The following is a 21,061-nucleotide window of genomic DNA, read 5'->3' as shown; positions in this document are numbered from 1 at the left end:
CCTGTGAAGATGAAGTGAACAAAGCAGTTGCCTGCTAAGGGTCCCACTCCTAGTTGTGGCTGGTTGTTCGTGGGTGCGGGCGAAGAAGAGCCAGGAAGTCTCAGTGCAAGGTGCAAGGGCCTGGACCTGGCAACCCAGATTTGGGTTCCAGCTCTTGCATTTCCCAGCTGTGTGGCTTTGGGCAAGTCACTTAGCCTCTCTAATCCTCAGGCTCCTCATAGGCAAAATGGAGTTCAGTAAAATCTACTTCACAGCGTTGTTTTGAGAATTAGAAATAACGTTTTGAAGCACCTCGCTCAAAGTCTGGCATATGCCCTTAATCAAAGAGACCTACTTGTATCCATCATGGGTTTAATTGGTTTCAATTAGAAAACTGAAGGATGAACACAGGGCCCCAAACCGCTTTATTAAATGAAGAAAGCATTTAAAAAATGCTATGTGTATCTCTCTTCATGGAAGAAGAAGATAGATTTCTTGCTTTTATTTCTATTCTAATTCCTTCATACAAATAATATGAATATTTGAAAAACTGTGCAAGAAAATATAATAGTTCGTTCCAGTGGCTGTCTCAATGCTACGGCCTGTTTGCTCAGCTCTGAGCTGTGAGCAAGGAGATTGGGCAATGAGCGAAGGCAGGTGGGGCAGGCAGAAGGTGCCAAATTCAAGGGCCAAGTACTGCTCACAGACGCTTTATAAAGAAGGAATCCATGATGCCCCTACCTCAGATATTGGGTGGGTCTAATGCCCTGGGCTGGAGCGGAAGTGGAGAGAACTCAGTTCTGGGAGCCCAGGAGGGTACGAGGACAAGCGTGCAGTGGCACTAAAGTGGGTTCTCCCCAGGCTGCTTTGCTACATGGGAGGCATAATCTGCCTTCAAGTCTTAACATGAGGGAGCTATACTGAAGTCTGGGCACCAGGACCTCCAAGTCCCAGCGCCTACTATGTGGCAATCACTGTACAAACTCAACGGAGTGGCTTCCTCTCTCTGGGAACCATTTTCTCATACATAACATGAGGTGGTCATAGTGAGAGCCCTAGCCAAAATACCAATGCCTCCTGGGCTGCAGAGGAGTAAAACAAGCTCATAAACTGTCTCCTCCCTGTGCAATGCCATTTGCTGGAACTTAGAGGAGACTGCCGAGGGGTGAGAATGATGCTGCCTGAGTCATGTCGGCAAAGGGAGTAGCCAAGGTCAGCACAAGTGCCACGCACCAAGCACCCATCGTGTGTCAGATGCTGTGCTGGGCCCCTGGTGCACCCTCTTCTCATTTGCTCCAATAACCATCCTGAGAGGATGGACAAGCAAACTGGCTCAGAGAGGCTAAGTGCTGTCTTACACAGCTGAGTAAGTCACACAGGTGGGGAACAAAACCAGCTGTGCCTTGCCCTTGCCACCCTGATGAGCTGCCACTGGGCCTTCAATTTCTGTGACTCCTGAGAACTAGGCTGCTGAAATATTCCCAAAATGCCCAGGCCATGTGAGGAATGCTGTTTCCTCAACACCAAATGTTCTCTCTTACTTTTAAGCCTTTGCGCCTCCTGTTCCTCCTGCCTAAACACCTTTCCCTAGTTTGCCTGGATAACAGCTATTGAACTAGACACATGCTTTTTAATCCAATAAGCATTAAAGTAGACTGAAATCTTGATAAAATACAGATTCTGACTCAGCAGGTCCAGAGTGGAGCCCAGGAACGTGCATTTTAACAAGCTCCCAGGTGATGCCGATGCCGTTGGCCTGGGAACTTCATGGTCAGCAATAAGATTATAATAGAAAATCCAGGTTTTGTTCAAGGCTCACCTCCTCCAGGAAATAGAACAGATAATGGTTGAAAGGTCAGGCTCTAGAGATAATGGTTGAAAGGGCGGAACTACCTTGTAGTTCCAGGACCCCGAGTAAATTGCTGCCTCTCTCTGTAGCTCAGTTTCCTTCTTTATACAAGGTGGATAATGAAAAATGCCTATTGCATGAATTATTAACAGATCCCAATGAAACATGCATTAAAAGTATTTAGCACAGTAGTTGGCACATGGTCAACAAACGTGAGTGATGATTATTAACCTGTCCCAGGCTAAACCAGGGGCCCTCATGGCCCTCAGGATCCAGGTGCTGTGATGTTAGTTTATTTGCCTATTGTTCCAGAGTACTACATGGCAAAGGCGGCAGGGATTGTGTCCATAGCCCCAGTGCTCAGTATGGTGACAGGCATGTCACAGGTGAATATGCATTGAATGAATGACCTCTGTAGAGGTAATACAGGTTAGAGGCTGAAAGTAGGATGCTAAAGTCAAACTTCTTGGGTTTCAAATCCCAGAGTTGGAAAGGTCTGGGCTTGGAGGCTAACTGTGCGACTTCTTAGCTGTATGAACTTGGGAAGTCATATAATCACTCTATGTCTATCTCCTCATCTGTAAAATGGGCACAACAAATTACCCTCATCATAAAACTGTCATGAAGTTAGATGAGATGAAACCTACAAAGTGCTTAGCACTGTGTCTATTGTCGTTGTTGTCAGATATTTGTAGACTCAGCCTTGAGCCCAATTCAGACAGGCCAGGGAAAGCCCATGTCTTAGAGAGAGAGGCCTGAGCAAAGCTTTGTCCCCACTGAGCTTGAGCCCAAACACTTGGAACCTCTTTTCCAAACCCCTGCTAGATAAAGGAGTGGCCCCCAGGCTGGGTGCGGTGGCTCACACCTGTAATTCCAGCACTTTGGGAGGCCGAGGCAGGCAGATCACAAGGTCAGGAGATCGAGACCATCCTGGTTAACACGGTGAAACCCCATTTCTACTAAAAATATAAAAAAACAAAAAAAAAGCGCGGTGTGGTGGCACACACCTGTAGTCCCAGCTACTCAGGAGGCTGAGGCAAGAGAATAGCATGAATCTGGCAGGCAGAGCTTGCAGTGAGCCGTGATCGCATCACTGCACTCCAGCCTGGGTGACAGAGTGAGACTCTGTCTCAAAAAAAAAAAAAAAAGAAAAAGAAAAAGAAGAAGAAAAGAAAAGAAAAGAAAAAGGAGTGGCCCCAATCAAGGATGGAACCTCCTTCATGGGTTATGCAGAAACTCCTTCTAAGATGAGCTTTTAGGAGTGCTAGGACACCAAGCCCTGGGCATTGCAAAAAGAAGTCTCTCTTGTATATAATGGTCTAGAACAGTTTCACAGCCAGGTAGCTGGAGGGACGAGGCCCAGTTTATGCTCCCATGAGACTGATATTAGAGTTCCACATTTTATGGGGAACTGAGACACTAATTGGGTGCAGCCTTGATGACGGGTCAATATTTTGGAGATGACCCAAAAGTTGTCTCCCAAATAGTGGGAGATAAATTCCCAAGCCCCACTGGGGTGCAAGGGAATGTGAAGGGGCACATTTTCAGCAAGACCTGGGACACGCATTCCTTCATGATTGGCGAGGCTCCGAGCACAGATGCCATTCCCAGTTTAATTAGAGAGTCAGCAGGCGGGAGTGGGGGCTACCGTGTGACTGCATGTGCTGACTTCCACAAGCTGTAATTACAGGCAGGGTCTGCCTTAGACAGTAGATTTGTTACAGGCAGGAATTACACAAAGGGCTGTCATGAACTGGCCAGTCTTTGGTGTGTGCTTTTAAAGTACTGCCATTAACACATCCTAATGAAAAGTAGGAGCCCTTGGAAACACTGAGGGACTGAGCAGGGCCTCAGCATCAACCTGAATGTCTCAGGGCCCAGTGTATTGAATGTGAAATTTGGCATTTGAGAGACTCAGGTTCAAATCTAGCTCTGTTCTGAGGCCTCAGATGATTCACCTCCAATGAACAAACGTGTTCAGTAGATATGCCTGTCTGTGCCTTCATTTCGGGTCAGTAAAATGGGGTTGATGTTAGAACGAAATGCATTAATGATTATAAAGAGGCTGACACATAGGAGACAATAAATATGACTTCTCTCTTCCCTCTAGTTAGTAAATGATTAAAAAGAAAATCAGCAAGGCAGGTGAGAAATGCCCTTTAGTTCATGCCGAGTAGTGTCTGAGAGACACGATGAGAACACATGGCTGCAGGCCCTTGCTGTTCATCTTACTGTCCCTTCGACAACTATGCTCAGAGTGCCTGAGTATGCCAGGAGCAGCTCCCGGCATTTGGGACACATCAGTGAACAATCGGGCTGTTCTGTGCCTGCATGGGGCTTCTAGTTCTGTGAGACAGGCTGACAACATACAGCACATATATGTGATACGGACAGTCCTGGGGCGATAAGGAGCAAGATTAGTGCATAAAACAGGAAGCCGGAAAGGGGACGGGGGTGCTGGCCGGTGAGGGTCACAGTTGTGCCCTGGGGAGCTGGGTTAGGCAGTGTGGAGGATGGTTGAGTCCAGACTAGAGAGGGTGGGGTTCAGACATGCGGACAGCTGGGTGAGGGGGAGCAGCGAGGTCCACGGGGTCAGTGGAGTGATGGCAGAGGAGCAGGGGAGAAGCCAGAAAGAACAGAGGGCTGGGAGGCTGGGAGAGCCTCACCCTACCTTTTGGTTTTTTGCTTCAGGCGGGGCCCGGGAGAAGGGCTCCCCCATCCTGGTTTGCAAATGTGACCTGCCAGAGAGCACGGAGCACAGAGCAGGCCAGGCCGGGTGTCCTTGCATTGGCCCCAGGCACTGCAGGGCCTCAGTAAGGAGCCGACTGGCCCTTCAGCGCTGCTTCCCCCTGGCCCTGCCTCCTGCTGCAAACCCCAAGGCCAGCGCACTCTGCAGGCCGCATTGCCCTCTCCTCGGGGAATGGCCCTTCCTCCTCTTGGACTGAGGGCCCTCCTTCTCTCTGAGGCTCAGTCTTTGCTGCCCACAGCCCTGGAGCCCCTCACTGGGCAAACCTCCCCCTGGCTCTTTCAGACCTTCAGTGTGCAGCTCTCCATGAGTCCCACCCCCACCTAGAGCTAAAGTGCCTGCCTGGAGGTCCCCAACAGGAGGGTGTCCTCCATCTGCTTCATCCAGGTGCTCTCAGCTAGATGTGCACTCCAAGAGCATGTCTACATGGTGGGCTCCAACTGTCGTATAGCCTCTTTACAATATGGCCATCTGGCTACCCCAACCTCCATCAAGGTCACTGATGACCTTGCAGAGGTCCACCAGCAGATGCCCCATCCCCCACCTCTCCATCTCCTCCTCCCAGTCAGCTCTGCCTCAGGCTAATTTCTGGAACCCCCTTCTGCTGTCTCTCCCTACTCTTGAAAGCTGAGGCTCCCAGCTGCCACTCCTGTCCCCTTTTCCTCCCCTTCTGTCCACGAATGCTTGTGGGGTGGGGCCATTTCCTCTCCTTGCTTCAAGAATGACCTATTAAGCTAATGACTCCCAAATCTCTCTCCAGCTTGAACCTCACACCTTCATATCCAAATGCCTCACATCACCTGGAAATCTCTCAGGCCCCTCAAACTCAACCTAGGCACAATTTAACTTCGTCATCCGTATGTGTTCTTCCTCACTTCTAGAACCTTCTTCCCCTCCTATTTCCCTATCCTTAGTGACTAAGACCAGCCCTCAATTACCTGATTAAAACACAGGTATTTCGTGATTGCTCCGAAAACCATTCCCCTCTTCCCCTACATTTTGCTGTAGCCTGTTCCTATGATCTTCCTCCTGAGTGATACCTGCCCCCACCTCCGGTCCACCCCTACTGCTGTCCTAGTTCACAGTACATCCCCTGTACCACACTGGGGCAAAAGCAGAGATGCTGCTCTTGGCAGGGGCTTAGGGGAGGAATGCTTTGTACACAGACAGCCTGTAGTCAATTTTTGCTCATTGATTATGCTCCAATTTTTGAAAAATGGTTGTAACATCACAGGTTTGGGAAGAAGGAGACACAGAGCAGAAACCCCACCGGAAAAGTAGGAAGCCTACCAGAGTTCACCTGCTTCTTGCAAGATTATATGAATGGATGAGTGAATGAATACACAAATGCTCCAGAATTCTCTAGAGCTCTGAGGTAGATGGAGACACAACACTCCTTTGTTCATTAGAGGGACATGAATTGAAGACCAACCTAGTAGGAACTGAGGATTCCAAATGGACATGACACAATTCCTGTCATGGAGCAGAGCTTGGTGAAGTCAGTGGGGTCAGCTGGTGAATGAGTAAAGTGCTCTGTGAATCCTGGGTGGCCGTTTGCATCCAGTGGAGAGCATCATTCAGTGGAGACAGGGTGGGTTTGGGAAGCATTGTGACCATGTCCTCACTTCCCCTCTTCCCTCAGCCTATTCCAATCAGCCTTTCCTTCCAGTTACTCCACTGAAATGGCCCTCATCAAGGTCTCCCATGACCTACAAGAGCCCAATCTCTGCCCTCATCTCTCTTGATTCTGGACATTGACCTTTGCTTCCTTTTGGAAATGCTTTCTTTTCTTGGCTTTTGTGATACTGCATTTTCTTGGTTTTCTTCCAAAGCTGTATCTACAGCCCTGACCTCTCTACTGAATTCCCAACTCATATAGTCAACTGCCAATGCAAGATATATCCCAAATCTGATCATTTCTAACTGTGACCATGTCTGCAACCCTAATTTAAGTTACTAGCTCAACCCCTGGATTTCCACAATAGAGTCCAATCTGATCTCTATATCCTGTGTCACATCTCCTTAGTCAGTTTTCCATATAGCTGCCAGAAATGTTCCTTTTTAAAACAAGTGAATCAATATAATCACCTTCTATTATTAGCTTGAAACATACCAGTAACTGCCCACTGCAAGGAGAATAAAATCACTTTTCTGATGGCCTGCAAGATCTCATAACTGGTCTTCTTCATCCCTCTGACTTCCTCTCCTCCCAGTCCCTCCACTGGCCACTGGATCTCCTAGCACTGACCTCCCTGTGACCCCCAAACAGCCAGGACCACTCCTGCCCCAGGGCCTTTGCACCCACTCTGTACCTCAATCCCCATCACTGGCTCCCCATTGCTCAGGCCTCAGTCCAGAAGTCACCTCCTCCGAACAGCCTTCTCTGACTGCCCCTAAAGTATTTTCCCCATTCCATCACCTCCTCTACAATGGCCCCACTTCAATGTTCTTCAGGGCACTTCTAAGATCTGAAATTCTTTATTTACTTACATCATCTGTGTCCTTTCATGAGAATATGAACTCTCCGAGTCAGAAGCTTTAGCTGTTTAGGTTACAACTGTCCCTCTAAAGCCTAGAGACAGTCCAGCACACAGGAGCCTCTGAATAAATCTATGTTGGAGAGATGTTGCATGGGTTAATGCTTGAATGACTCCTAACTTCACTGCTCCTTATGGTGTTAAGGGACAAGGGCTTACTTCTCCATCAAGCACAGCTTGCTCAGGGCCAAGGGCTTACTGCACTTTTAGGAACTCACAAAAGTATTTTCCTTCTAATTTCTTTTAAAATCAGAAGAGAAAATATAATAATAATGAAAATGTAATAATGAATCCAGCCTGGTTTACATTCATCTTTATAACAATGCAGTCATGAAATACAATATTTTAATATTTTGGGGGGGACAAGTCAATCCTTCTGATCCTCAGCTTTCTCTGAACCATAATCCCAGCTCACAGGGCCCCTGGGGAAAATTAGACAAGGTGACATGTAAGCGTCAGCTGTGAGGGGTAATGTGGGGTTACAGCTCCAGGGTGGAGGGTTTACAGTGTGCTAGGGCATCCTAGAGCCATGAGACCTCTGCGTATTGGGAGATACCTCTTTCGCTTCTTATAACACTGCAAGAGACAGACAGGGTGGCTCTCACTGTGTCCATTTGAAGGCTAAAGAAACTGCAGCTCAGACCAGTTCAGCAACTCTCCTACATCGTGTGGCTAAAGCTAAGAATTGTGACCCATTTTTCTGAATCCAGGTCCCTGCGATGCCCTGGGTTCAGACCCTAATACCCTCCCGTCCCTGAGTGCTGGGGATTTAAGGCAGCAGTGCCTCCTTTCAGGAAATCACACACACACTGGAAACTCCTGCATACTCCTCTTACTATAATCTGTCACCAAAGGCTGGATATTCCTGTGCTGGGGCTCGTGCCAGCGCCTCGGGCTGCCAGGTGCTGCTTTCCAACTCCCACATGGGCTGCCCTCCCCCTACTGCTACCCACAGGGCCCCCACTCCACCTGCTCCCAGACGAGGCCAACTCCTGGCCAAGCTCAGGGGCACAGCGGAGGCACTCTGTTTCTGATTTTTCTCGCCTTCCTTGGAGATGCCTGTGCTTGGAAGGGAAGGCAGAACATTGCATCTTGGAACAAATCTGCTTTTGATCATGCAAATGAATGCCTGGATAATGTAGGCAGACTGTCAATTTCACCAGTTAGAGAGAAAGAGAAAAGGGGGGGAAATTCCCCATGACAGCGACTGATGAAGAATTTCAATAGAAAGCTGCTACTTCAGAAAATAAGATCATTTGCCGCGAATGGAGAACATCTCAGGCAGCCCTGATGCGCCACCGGTAGGTTGCTAACTTTGCTGGGTGTCATTAGGACTCCCTGGGTGGGCCATAGATGGCCTGGGGTGGTATGTGGGGGAGGGTCTTCAGAGGGACTTGATGGATCTTGTACCCACCCTCTGTCTTTGGTCTGAAGGAAATGGGTGGGTCTCTGCTGGTGGTGAGTGGCTCCAGGGGGCAGGACTTGGGGTAAGAGGCTCCACTCCTGTCCCTCTGTGACTTCCCTGGGAAGCTGGACTGCATGTGTTTGTGGACTGGGATCCAACTGATACTTATGCAGCATTGGCATGAGTAGAGAGCATGCATTTGTGTTTACTACAATTCGGAAAATTGGTCTCAGGTCAGCTGAGGTGGTTCAGAGATTGGACGTTCTTTGTATTCCTGCTTTCTGTGTATAATTATCTGAAGAAGGGATAACAGCTTTGGACACTAATCTTAATATTAAAATTAAAAAATTAAGGGAAAAAAACGAACATTTATTGAAGCCAAACTATTTTCCAGACATTGTTGTATATTTGAATTCTTGAACATCTTTATGAGTATATTTACTAATCATCTCCCAACTTCACAGATAGGGAAACTGAGGCTTAGACTCTGGGTAACTTGCATGCTCGTGATTGCAATCCAAGGACACCCAGGACACTCTCCCTGCTCTGTTGACACATGACCGAGGGAGCGGGGTCCTGGTCAGTTCCTGGCCATTGTGTCACTCCAGCTGACAATGCTGCTATGGGGCCCAACGGCACCTGATCCCCACCTCCTGAGGTCTTGGAATAGATGTCCATCTCTCCATATAGTATGTATCAATGGTGTTTCAGTTGTTTGCCTTGTCTGTTATCATCTGACTGCAAGCCCTTCTGAGGGGAGGAATTCAATTTGTATTTTATGCTGAAACACTTGGCCCAGCATGACTAAACAAACAGGTGTTGGTGTTACAAAAACGTGCTGGACACCCTGTTTAGGTGGATGTGACAGTTTACTGCAATTGATACATCCTGTTTCTCAGCCCCAGATAGGGCAGGAGGGGCTGGGTGGGTATCAAAGAACAGAGGATGGAGTAAAAGGCATGGCTGAGATTGAGGCCTTCCAGAACCTGCCATCTTCAGGTCCTCCTTGGCTGATGGTGGTTGGACCCAGGTGCCATGGAGCCTTCTTGGGGGAAACAGAAAAATGCACAAGCCCAACTCTAAATTCAGGTTGGGAGTGGGCTGAGGCAAGGAGGGCAATAGAAGGGCACATTGGATTGAAGTCCAGAGGAGTTTCCTCACTGTTGGGAGGGTGGGAGCATAGCTCGTAGCTCAGTTTCCACTTGGTTGTCCACTGTGCCCTCTTGCAGTTCTGTGTGGGGTAGAATCCTGAGGATCTCTCTAGGTGATGCTTGCATATGGTAGGGGTAAGGTGGTGATAGTGCATCCCTGATCTAGTGTTTATCACAGATAGGGTAATGGGTAGAGCCTGCCACCCGCCACCCTCCCCACTCCTGCCCTGCAATTGGGGTCACAGACCTGCAGTGGAGACTTGGCTTTCCAAAGGACTAGTTAGCTAACCTAGAGACATCTGGTAAACCTCACTAAGCCTTTCTTTCCCAGAAAAAAAAACCGTGTTAAATACTGGTTCATGGTTCCCTACCTCACAGCCATACAGTTGAGATAAAGTAAAGTAAGAACAGGAGTTACTTCACTTAGGCTAACCCCTAAGGCTACTGAAGTTTTAAAATTATAAATAAATCAATAAATGACTACAGAAAAAAAAGAATGTGGGTAGAATTGGAAAGCCCTTTGCACATAGTAGCCTTTATTCTAGCTGGGTTTGCGTACATTTCAGTAACCAGCATACCGTTGATGGTAGACGGAAGGCTCTCAGAGGAAAGCCTGGCTTTTCTCAGAGTGCTGTCATGGGAAAAGGATACTTTGGAGGCAGATAGAACTGAGTTTTAATTCTGGTTTCTCTTTGAAAAATAGTAATAATAATCCCCATCTCATAGGGTAATAGTTGTGAGGGTGAATTATTTCATTGAAGACTTCTGGGTTAGGGCCCAGCACAGCACACAGTCAGTTCTTCATAATTTCATCCATTCATCCTAGTGAATGTTTATTGTGTGCCTGTTGTGTGCAATTTGTCTAGCAGAACTAGAAACATTTCTAGGCACCAGAGATATAGCAGTTCCAAACATTCTAGTTGGGGAAGAAAGACAATAGACAAATACATAATATGGCAGGAGGTTTGAGTGCTGGGGTAGGGTGTAGGATGTAGGGATAGAGAAGGCTGGGGATGTGGCTTCCCTCCAAATCCAAGTGGTCAAGCAAGGTCTTTCTGATAAACAGACCCTGAAGGAAGTAAGGCAGTGAGTTATCTGGGAAGAACATTCCAGAAGAAAAAACAGCAAATACCAGGACCCTGATGTGGGATGTGCTCAGCCTATTTGAGAAACTCTAAAGGGATAAACTAGTGAGCCAAGAGGGAACAGCAGGAGTTAAGGTCAGAGAGCTAACAGGGGTCACATCAAATAGGCTCTGGCAGTTAATAGAAGACTGGATTTTTCCTCTGCATGAGAGGAGGCCACTGGAGAGAAGGCTTGGAGCAGCGGAGTAAAATGGTCTGACTTATAAAGGGATTGCTCTGGCTACTGTGCTTCTCATAGGTTACAAGAGGCAAGGCAGGTGCAGAGAGAGAGTTGGGGGCTAGCACAAAAATCTCAAATAAAATGGCTGTATCAGGGTGATAGCAGAATAGGTAGGGGAGAAGGGTTTCGATTTGGAATACATTTTGAAAATACAGCCAACTGGATTTGCTGATAGAATGCTGGTAGGATATGAGAGAGCAGTGTCAGGAATGACTTTTGGTTTTGAGCCTGAGTACAGAAGGATGAGTTGTTTAGTTGCTGAGTTGTTTACCGAGATGGTGAAGACTACAGAAGAACATGCTGGTTGGGGATGCGAGCAAAGGTGGAATCGGCAGTCCACTTTGGGTGTGTTATGGATGAGACACTATGAGACATGTAAGTGAAGATGTCAAGTGGGCCATTGGCCAAACCAGTTCAGAGTTCAAGGGAAAAGTCCAGGAGGAATAAATCTGTGTGCAGACACATGTTTAGGAGATGATCACATGCAGTGGCACTGAGCTGTGAGCTGGCTTCCAGTCCTACCATCACTACTCTCCTCCTGCAGGTAGTCCTCCTCATCAATCAGCACCTAGATGAGTTCTCAGCAGGATGCAGGTTCACAAAAGCTGCTCAGTAGCTTCACTAATGCATGTCCCAAGGGAATGAATGAAGAAGTGAAGCTAGAAATGAATGGTCTAACCAATGAACAAATGTGCTGGGGGAACACTGCCCTGTGATTGGTATCTGGGATGACCGCCATGGAGCAGGGCTAGGAGCTGCTCTGCTGTGCCCTTAGAGAGGCTTCTCTATTTGGGGGTGCCTGACTTCAATGCTGGCTTCTCCAGCCAGGCCCCTGTTTGGCAGTGAGCCTCCTGCTGGTGGCCCCATCTTTCTTTGCAAGTGAACAAAGTAAGCTTTCCTTAAAAACCTTAGAGGGAAACTCAATGAGAAGAATGCAAATGCATCCTTGAGTAGAGATCCCAGTCCTCTGGATTCAAGTCTCTGGCTGGACTGGTTAAGGAATTCAGGACAAAGTTAGGAAACTTCTAGATACTCCTGGGACCATGCTTGAACCAGGGAAGCCCAAGGCAGCCATGAGCCCACAGTCATCCCTCTCACAATGAATGGGCATAATCAGAAAACATGAGCCTGGGCTACCCTCTGAACACCATGGTCCCAGATCTGCCAATAAGAACAACCCCCTCACCCTCCCTGATGAATGGCATTTCCACTATATTGGGAGAGGTCTGGGAACTAACCATAGGGCCGCCCTCCTCCCTAGCCCCATCAGCCCTTTCTAGGCTGATCCCAAGTCTCCCGGGAATATAAAATTAGTTCTTCCTCTCTTTCAAAAGTCGAAGATGGCCATGAAAAGTTTTCAGTGCATGGTCCAAAGAACCAGAGCTGTGAGGACATGGTGTCTTCTGCACAGAGATTTTGCATCCCCCGTAGGAGGGTATCAAATAAGGAGGTGAGTGGGCAAGAGTCCCTGGTCAATGGCCAGCTCCATCCCAGCCTGCCCATGCCTCAGAGTACTGTCTCCAGGACAGACAGTGTTTAGGGGCAGCAAGAGAATACTAAGATTAGAACTTCCATTTCTTTCTCTTGCTTTAACATTCTTTTGATTCAATAAAGGTTTATAATAATTCAGTGTATTAGTACAAGAGTACACATGTATATAATCTATATTTAAATAACTAAACTTACTATTTCTTAACTGATGAGGGGCTTGATCAGAAGCAACTTGAGGATCCCTGTTTTAGAGACTACAAACTCTGAGGCAGTGGAGGAGAGTGGCACATTTCCAGTGATTCCTGAATAGTTGTCTCGTCCAATAACAAAATCTCAGCCCCTCGGGGTAAAGGGCTATGCTGTATGTGAGTGCCTGGCAGAAAAAATGTTGAAATGGATCAGGTACAAAAGGTATTTCGCCCTGGCTGTGAGTTAGCTAGATGAAAGCTGAGGGTGACTAAGTTTTACTTGACACCTCCCCCTGCAACACACACACACTCACTCATACACCCTCAGAGAGAACTCTATCACTGCTCACATGCCACACCCACCTTCCAGATAGGAACCTTCAGAAATCAACTTCACATGCAAACCTCACCAGCCCTGCTTCTTTCTCTCTCTCTACATACACATGCACACATAAATATATATAATACGTAACATATTATGCGTGTGTGTATATACACAGCAATAGTAATAATTCATAATATTCTTTCTCACATCTCTACATCTCCAGAGGTAGCCAATGTTAATTGCATGTTGTGAATCTTTTTACTCAGTTATCCTTCTATGCAGAAAAACATACAAATATACACACTTACAAATATAAAGATACATACAGGTTGGTTTTTTAAAATATGAATGCTATCTTAATTTCACATTCCTCTACATGTTTTCTGTCATTTTACAATGTGTCACAGGCATCCCTTAAGCCAGTAGAGATAAATCTAGCTCATTCTTTTTAATATCTGCATAATATTTAATAGCTTGTTTGTATCTTAATTTAGTCAACCATTTCCCTGTTAATGGACATTTGAGTTGCTTCCAATTTTTTGCCACAATAATCAACGCCACAATCAATCAATAAACAATGCAATGCAACAAATACTCTTGTATATATATCATGTAAAAATGGAACTTTTATTGCTGTAGGATAGAGTCCCCAAGGTGAAATATATTACCCAAAGGAAATAGGATTATCCAAAGGAACTCAGGATCCTGTTTGGTTGCTTTCATGATTTAATAAAATTCCGGTTAGACTGCCTTACATTCAACAGAGCCAACAGAGACCCATGTCATGCATGTGCAGGGGAAGGTGCACTCCACCCGCACCCAGAGTTGTCCACTCTCTGTGCTTTATGCACACTGGGCTTCCCTGTAGGCTTGACCACCTACAAGGCTTTGGCCAAGAGTAGCTTGTCCAAGGCAGGGTAGGGTGGGCAGAGGAGCATATGCTCGGCCTCTTCCAGGGTTAGCCACATCCTAGTGAGTGGCTGTAACTGCTGGCGAGAGCAGGAACTGTGCATTCAAGCAGACTGAAGACCTCACAGCTCACTCCCACTTTGCTGTGCCTCCAGCAAGCCACACAAAGCTGCGTGTTGGCCAGGTGCATTGTGCATGCTCTCTTTACTAAGAAATTTAACTTGGAAGGCTGGTGCTTCAGTGTCTTTTTCAGGATTGGGAAAGGTTGATGATTTAACAAGAGTCCCTTCATCCCTCTGCCTCATCATCTCTCAGTTCTCAGTACAACAAGCATCCTCCATGGAATATGGGTGGCATGGTCCAGAATGTGGGTATTCTAACTCGCAGCCCTGAGCTGCAGAGCCTCTGGGTCAGCTCATTTTCCACAGCGATTCATTCACAGCTGTAATTTGTGGATGTGCCTGTGTTGCTCACTACCCTGCAAGTGTCTAATTTCTGAATCCCCCCATTACCACCTCCTAAACTCACATAGGCATTGCACACAGTAGTTATTCAGCAATTGGTCAGTATCTCTTGATCAAGTCAGACATTGAGGTTCAGAGCCCTTAGGAAATGCCCAGCTGGAGACATCCGAGACCCCCTCCCTGCTTACCTTCACAGCCTTTGCTCTGTTGATGAGCCCGTCGTCCTGAGAACTCCCAATGAGCAGATCGACCTCTAACCATAAAGACCTCTTCAGTGCTCTGGCTGGAGGCTCACGGAGGAACTGGCCATCGATCACAGGACCCCAGTAGTGGAAAGGGCCACTCACGGCCAGGAGCTGCATTGGATGCAACAATAATCAGTTGTCCTGGAATAATCAGTTGCATTACTTTGCATAAAGAGGTCTTAACCATACTGAATGCCAATACCGGTTATCCATCTATGACTCTACTGAGAAAAAGTGACCGGGACAACTGGCAGGCAGAACATCATGTGACAAAGTCAGGGGCTGGAAGGTGAATGAATCTCACTCTCAGCAATGATGGTCTCCAGAGGAGCATCCCAGAGGTAACAGCAGATCCCCAGGTAGGGATGGGAAAGCCTGAGCCTGTAGGTGGGTGAGGAAGGCAGGAGGAGACAGTGGTTGAAGAGGAGGCAGTGACTCTGACAGGTGAAATTCACCAGCTCCAGTTATGATCAAATTAGCCTGCACTTAGGGGAGCTGAGAATATGATCTGCTCCAATTCTGTGAGTCCAGACTCATTGCTTAGGTGATCAGGCCATCAATTGCCATGACAATTATTCCTGCTGATGTCCCCTTCATTAACGTGAGGGCCAGCCAGAGATTTGGTCTGCAAGCAAGAACTTTGCATGCTAGAAAGGGAACACACAGCTATCCCATGTAAGGGAGTGAAGTGACTCAAATACACTGCCATCTGTGAAGCCATGTCTGCAATACTCAATACATCTAGCTGTGACCTGTTAAGGGTTTGGTCCCATGCCCACCACAGTCCTGGAGTGAGGCCAAATCCTTCACATGTGTTACTTCATTTTCTTCTCCTACTCTATAAGGTCTGTATAACTATTCCCATGTTATAAATAAGAAAGACAAATTGCAGAGGCATCTGTCTACCCTCAGTACCCATGTTTGGACTGTTGCAGGCTGTGGTGCATACACAGCTCTAGGGGTTAGGGAATGTGAGTTCCAGCTCCAGTTGGTCATCAGCCTCATGTGTGGTATGGCTGGGGTGGGTGACACCTCCTTCCTAGGTCTTCATTTTCTATTTGTAAAAGACCAGAGAATGTCCCTTCCCAACGTGCGCTTAAGTGCTCACCTTGGTCTGGGCATCATTGAGGACATTGGCAGGCTTCTGGCGGAGGCAGGACACCACTTCTTGGCTGGATGACATGGGGCAGCTGACCTCTTTTGCCAAAGCAATTGCCTGCTGCTGAGCCCTCTCATGGCTGATGACGGCGGCCGGGGAGAGTGCGGAGCCTCCCTGGAAGAGAAAGCAGGCTCAGGGCTGATGGTTCAGATCATCTCCTGCCCCTGCTCACCTGGAGCCCTCAGTGCCACATCAGGGTTCTGCATCCTTCCTCCAAGCTTGGGGGTCCCAGGACCCATTCTGGGGATGCACACAATGGGAAGGTCAGGATTGGTCAACCGCATATCAGCATGCAGTGTGATACTGAACAGGTGTCTCTCTAGGCCTCAGTTTGCTAACCTGTGAAGTGAGGGTGCTGCACAAGGGAACCTTCGGTCTTGGCTGTGGAGATGAATTTGTATATAGAGGCAAAGGGCTGATGGTTCTTTAAGAGGATCGGAGATCGGCAAAGTCCTCTGGGAAGAGAACTCTGCAAAGATAGAACCATCTCACGCCAGCACCTCCTGGGGGCTCCTTAACTAGCAAGCTTCATTAAGATGGAGCTGGACTTTAAAATGGAAGCCCACCTAGGAGGTGATGAAAATACAGTCTTTGTAAGGGTAAATTGCTTCATCAAAATCAGGATACTCTCTGTTAAAATGACCGGTTTCTCACTTTGGGAGGCTGAGGTGGGCAGATCACGAGGTCAGGAGATTGAGACCATCCTGGCTAACACAGCGAAACCCCATCTCTACTAAAAATACAAAAAAGTAGCAGGGTGTGGTGACGGGCACCTGTAGTCCCAGCTACTTGGGAGGCTGAGGTAGGAGAATGGCATGAACCCAGGAGGCGGAGCTTGCAGCGAACCGAGATCGCACCACTGAACTCCAGCCTCGGAAACAGAGCAAGACTCCGTCCAAAAAAAAAAAAAAAAAAAAAAGACAGGTTTCTTCTTTCTAATAAAGAAAGTGATAGGAGCTGGGTTCCAGGAAGTTCATCTCTGCCCGGACTTTTGGTAGAATTGGGTCATCTGCCCGGGAGGAACAAATGAGCTGAGTGGGATCCTGATCAGTGTGCAGTTCCAGGGCGCCTCCTCTATGGGGCTCCCCATAGCTCAGACACTGGCTGCCCACTAAAGAGTCATGGATAACCAGGGGAGGCAGTGGTGGTAATACTAGTGCCACTGCTCTTACCCCTGCTACTGCCACTGATGGAAATAATAGCAACCACTGTGTGTTGAGGGCTCCGACAAACTCACTCAAGAGGTTCCCTATTTCAGCTCATCAGATCCTCACAGCAATTGTGTAAGTCGGTTGCTCTTACTGTCCCATTTAACAATTATGTAGGAGGCAGGGCTGGGATCTGACTCCAGTGGCCAAACACTTAGCCACTGTGAAGTGGCCTTTCATACACCTGGTAGGTTCCTGATGAAAGGTGGTGGCACTGTTGTTACAATGATCTCTGTTTATTGTCAAGCTCAAGAAGGGACATGTGGCTAAGGTCAGAGGCAAGGCCGGACAGTCAGAATCTCAGCCAGCAGCAAGGAAAAACACAAGCGCATGGAACTGGGGGATGCTGGACACAGCTGCTGTGAGACCTGGTGTCAGAGGAACTTTTGTAATGGCTCTGGGCTTCTCAGAACAGGCCTGGCAACTAGGTCCATAGACTCCAGAAAGGGCTAGGAGATATAAGTGATTTTCTGTCCTTAACCGCTTAGACAAACTCCAAGTCTCCTGGTCCTGCTTTAAAACAAAGCAAGACTCCTGTGCTACGTGATCTCCAGCCAATGGCTCACTCTGCTCTCCAGCATTTTCAAAAGAGAGAGAATCCTAACTCCCAGGATCCTCTGATAAGCAGCAGCAATAAAAGTAAACTACTCAGCCAGGCCAAGGCCTGGAATTCAATGACCCAAGGAACAAGGGTCAATATGATTTAGCCTATTGTTGAGTTCCTGTGCCCTCAGGTTTATTTTTCCAACAATGAGCAGGGCAGCTTTTTTGAGAACCATTGGATGTACTTTAAAAAAAAAAAAAGAAAAAAAGAAAAGAAAACACACACATACACTCAAAATATTCAAGCTCAAAACTCCGTGTTCTGAATAGCAAACTGCAGAAGGGCCCACAGGCAGGCAGGGAGGAGATGTGAATGTCAGGATGGGGCCCCCACTGACGGTTTCAATATTTCCTTCGGCTATAAAAAGCCAGGGATCCTGATATGGTGAGGAAGTGGTTAAAGGCGTGGGTCACGCTGATATTGCAAGATGGCTTAGAGAATGCTTCTTTCTCTTAAAGTATTTTCTTTAAATTGATCTTTCTGAAGGAAACCTTTTTCACCGTGGAAAATTGGTGTTTACGCAAGCCAACGGTCGACTCAGCCTTCATTTTAAAGCACTTGATTAGAGACAAAGCACTCAGGGGCGGGAGGGGGGTTGCTTTGCAGAGGTGTGCAGAGAGCATGGGATTGGGGCAGAAGGGCTCAGTTTGAACCCCAGCTGTGTCACTCCCTGATGAACTGGGCTTGGGCAAGTGACCATCTGTGATGAGAACAATCAACCATACTTTACAGGGTTGCTGCAAAGATGCATGAGGCCAGGTAGGTGAAAAAGTGTGTCCTCTGCACAGTGGGAGCTGTGGCTGCACTGTGGTTAGTGCAGTGACATTCACGGGACCCCACAGGATGTAAAGGGATCAGGTCTTCTCAGTCCGCCCAGTCATGCCTGTAGGTCCACAGCCCTGAGCTCTGGCTTTATCTAAATCTGACCTAGCTCTTCAATGGCGAGGAGTTTCCATTGGCTGTTGTTTTTTTAACTTTAAAAATAGTTCAGGTCAAAACCACAATTGCTGACCACTACTTTTTGTTCCTGGGGCCTCCAAACATGGTAAGGTAACTGGACCTCAGTTAGTCACTATAGTTGCTTCGGAGTCGGGGCCTGCCCCTGGCCAAGCACACATATCCACACACACAACCACAGATGGAGACACACTCACGCAATCAAGGAGTTTATTGGTACCGCTTCTCAGAGGATCCTGGGAGTCAGGATTCTCTTTCTCTTTTAAAAATCCTGGAGATCAGAGTGAGCCACTGGCTGGAGATCACACAACACAGGAGCCTTGCTTTGTTTTAAAGCAGCACCAGGAGACTCGGAGTTTGTCTAAGTGGGTTAAGGACACACACAGACACCGACGGAGACATACGCTGACACGTACAGACACACAGCCACAGATGGAAACACACACTTACACGCACAGACATGGCCACAGATGGAGACACACAGTCATAGATAGAGACACACTCATACAGAGATACACACTTACACACACAGACACTCACGGTCACATAAAAATCACAGGCATACACTCACAGACACAGGGAGACCCACATTTAGAAACACACACAGTCACAGAAACATCCAGCTACAGAAAGAAATATACACCCACACACATAGACACACACTCACATAAGTGCAGAAAGACACACAAACACACACTGTCACAGAGACACACACAGTCATAGACACATACTCAAAGATACACACACATAGACAAACCCAGACACCTACGGATAGACTCATACACTCAGACACATACACACAAACACACACACAAAGCTGCCCTTGTTGAAATGGAACCTGCAGCATTTCCCGGGAGGAATCCCTCAGGCAGCCTCCCCAGAGCAGCTCCAAGAAGCAAAGCAACAAGGAGTGGGGTGGGCAGCTCCCCGGACAAGCAGGAGGTCTGGCAGCTCTGCCCTGGGGCATCCGTGTGTCAGAGGGTCCTCTGGATGGACTCTGACTCCCTCCTGGCAACCCTCGCACTTCTCAGTCCCACCCTGGAACGTGAATCCTCATCTACAGTGGTGTCTACCTCACATGGAGAGGGGAAGGATGGGAAGCCCAGTAAGCAGGTGCTCCGTGAGCTCCTTATCCATCAGACACTTCGTGGAATTGAGGAGTTGATTCCTACAAAGCCCCTGCAGCAGTGCCCAGCACAGACACAACAATGAAGACGAGGATAAACATTCAAGTAGCACATCCTGCGTGCCTGGCATTGAATGTGGGCTGTACGTGTAGAAGCTCACCTACCTCTCAGAGCAATCCCAGGAGTTGGGTAACAACAGTATTATTTCAACTTTAGAGGGGGCTCCAGGGTAGAGTTAAAGCCACTTCCCTAGAGTCTCAGAGCTGGGGGTGACAGAGCCAGGATTTGAGCCTAGGCTGCAGGCACCAGAGCTCCATGTTCTAACCAGTGTGTCATCTCATGCTTGTGGCAGACAGTTCCTTTCTGTTCCCGGGGGGTGGGGGGTGAGGCCAAAGCACAGTAAAAAGCTCATGGCTCTTGTTCCAGATAGACTGGGGTTTTAATTCCAGCTCTGCCCATGGCCATTTTGCCAATTTCCTTTGTCTTTCTGAGCTTCCAGTTCCTAATCTGTAAAATGGAGATATTATGATCAGCGTTCACAGAGCTGATGTGCAGATTAAAGGAGACAATGGAGGTAAAATACCTGATGTGTAATTTGCACTCAAAGTTGGTTGTATTCATCATCAGGAATGTTATTATCCATGATTTAATGCCTACAGTGTAACTTGATGAAACTCATCATTACAACCTAGGCTGATGGGGAGCAAGTCCCTTGCGCTGTCTGACTTGGGGGAAGGTGCCTCTACATGCAAAGCAGCTGTGGGGCTGCCAAACTTGCTTCGCTTCCCTGTGGTACCACACACGGGCCAAGGTGCTTTTTTGCTCACTCTCTTGATTTATGTCCTGCCACAACACTGTGAAGTTAAATCAGGTAGGAAGGACTATGTCTTTTCAGGGAGAAATTCTCTGCTGCACAGAACCTGAACCCAGGTGTTCCAACTCCAAACCCAGGGCTTCTCTCTGCTTCTCCTGGGAGAAACCAGATGTGTGACTTCTAAGCCCTGACCAGACCACTGGGCCTCTAGAAACTTAACTATCTCTAGCTGGCTTATTGAATTCTGGCTTATTGAAATCAATTGCCAAGTATTACCTGAGAGTTATCAACCTTGTATTTCTTTTGACTCTATTTTATTCCAGGCAAACTGAGTCACAAAGAAGCATAAGTCTCAAGCCCCAGTAAGGTGGATGCTTTTTAAAAATGTGTACTATATCCAGCAGGACGTATGTACTGGTGACCTCCAGATGAGCTCTGTGCAATAATCAGCAGGAGTGAGCCAAGAATTCTTGTGCTTTGGCAATTCAGGGGAGGGAGGGATTTCTGGGCACTAGGGTGGCCCAGAGGAAGCTGCAGA

The 21,061-nt window shown here is 47.6% G+C and overlaps 1 protein-coding gene across 1 annotated transcript in view; it reads right to left on the bottom strand.

The window, feature by feature from the left end:
* The window catches only part of TG (thyroglobulin), a 279,014-nt gene that overhangs the window by 23,862 nt on the left and 234,091 nt on the right, over positions 1 to 21,061 (bottom strand). Inside the window, exons 42-43 of the mRNA XM_054499133.2 lie at positions 15,763 to 15,927; positions 14,598 to 14,765 (exon numbers count right to left, since the gene is read on the bottom strand). Coding sequence (XP_054355108.2) covers positions 14,598 to 14,765; positions 15,763 to 15,927 — 333 coding nt within the window. The remainder of the gene's footprint in view (positions 1 to 14,597; positions 14,766 to 15,762; positions 15,928 to 21,061) is intronic.

This window comes from Pongo pygmaeus, chromosome 7 (assembly GCF_028885625.2).
Source record: "Pongo pygmaeus isolate AG05252 chromosome 7, NHGRI_mPonPyg2-v2.0_pri, whole genome shotgun sequence".
Classification (NCBI taxonomy): Eukaryota; Metazoa; Chordata; class Mammalia; order Primates; family Hominidae; genus Pongo; species Pongo pygmaeus.
This window is presented reverse-complemented; position numbering and strand designations above follow the sequence as displayed.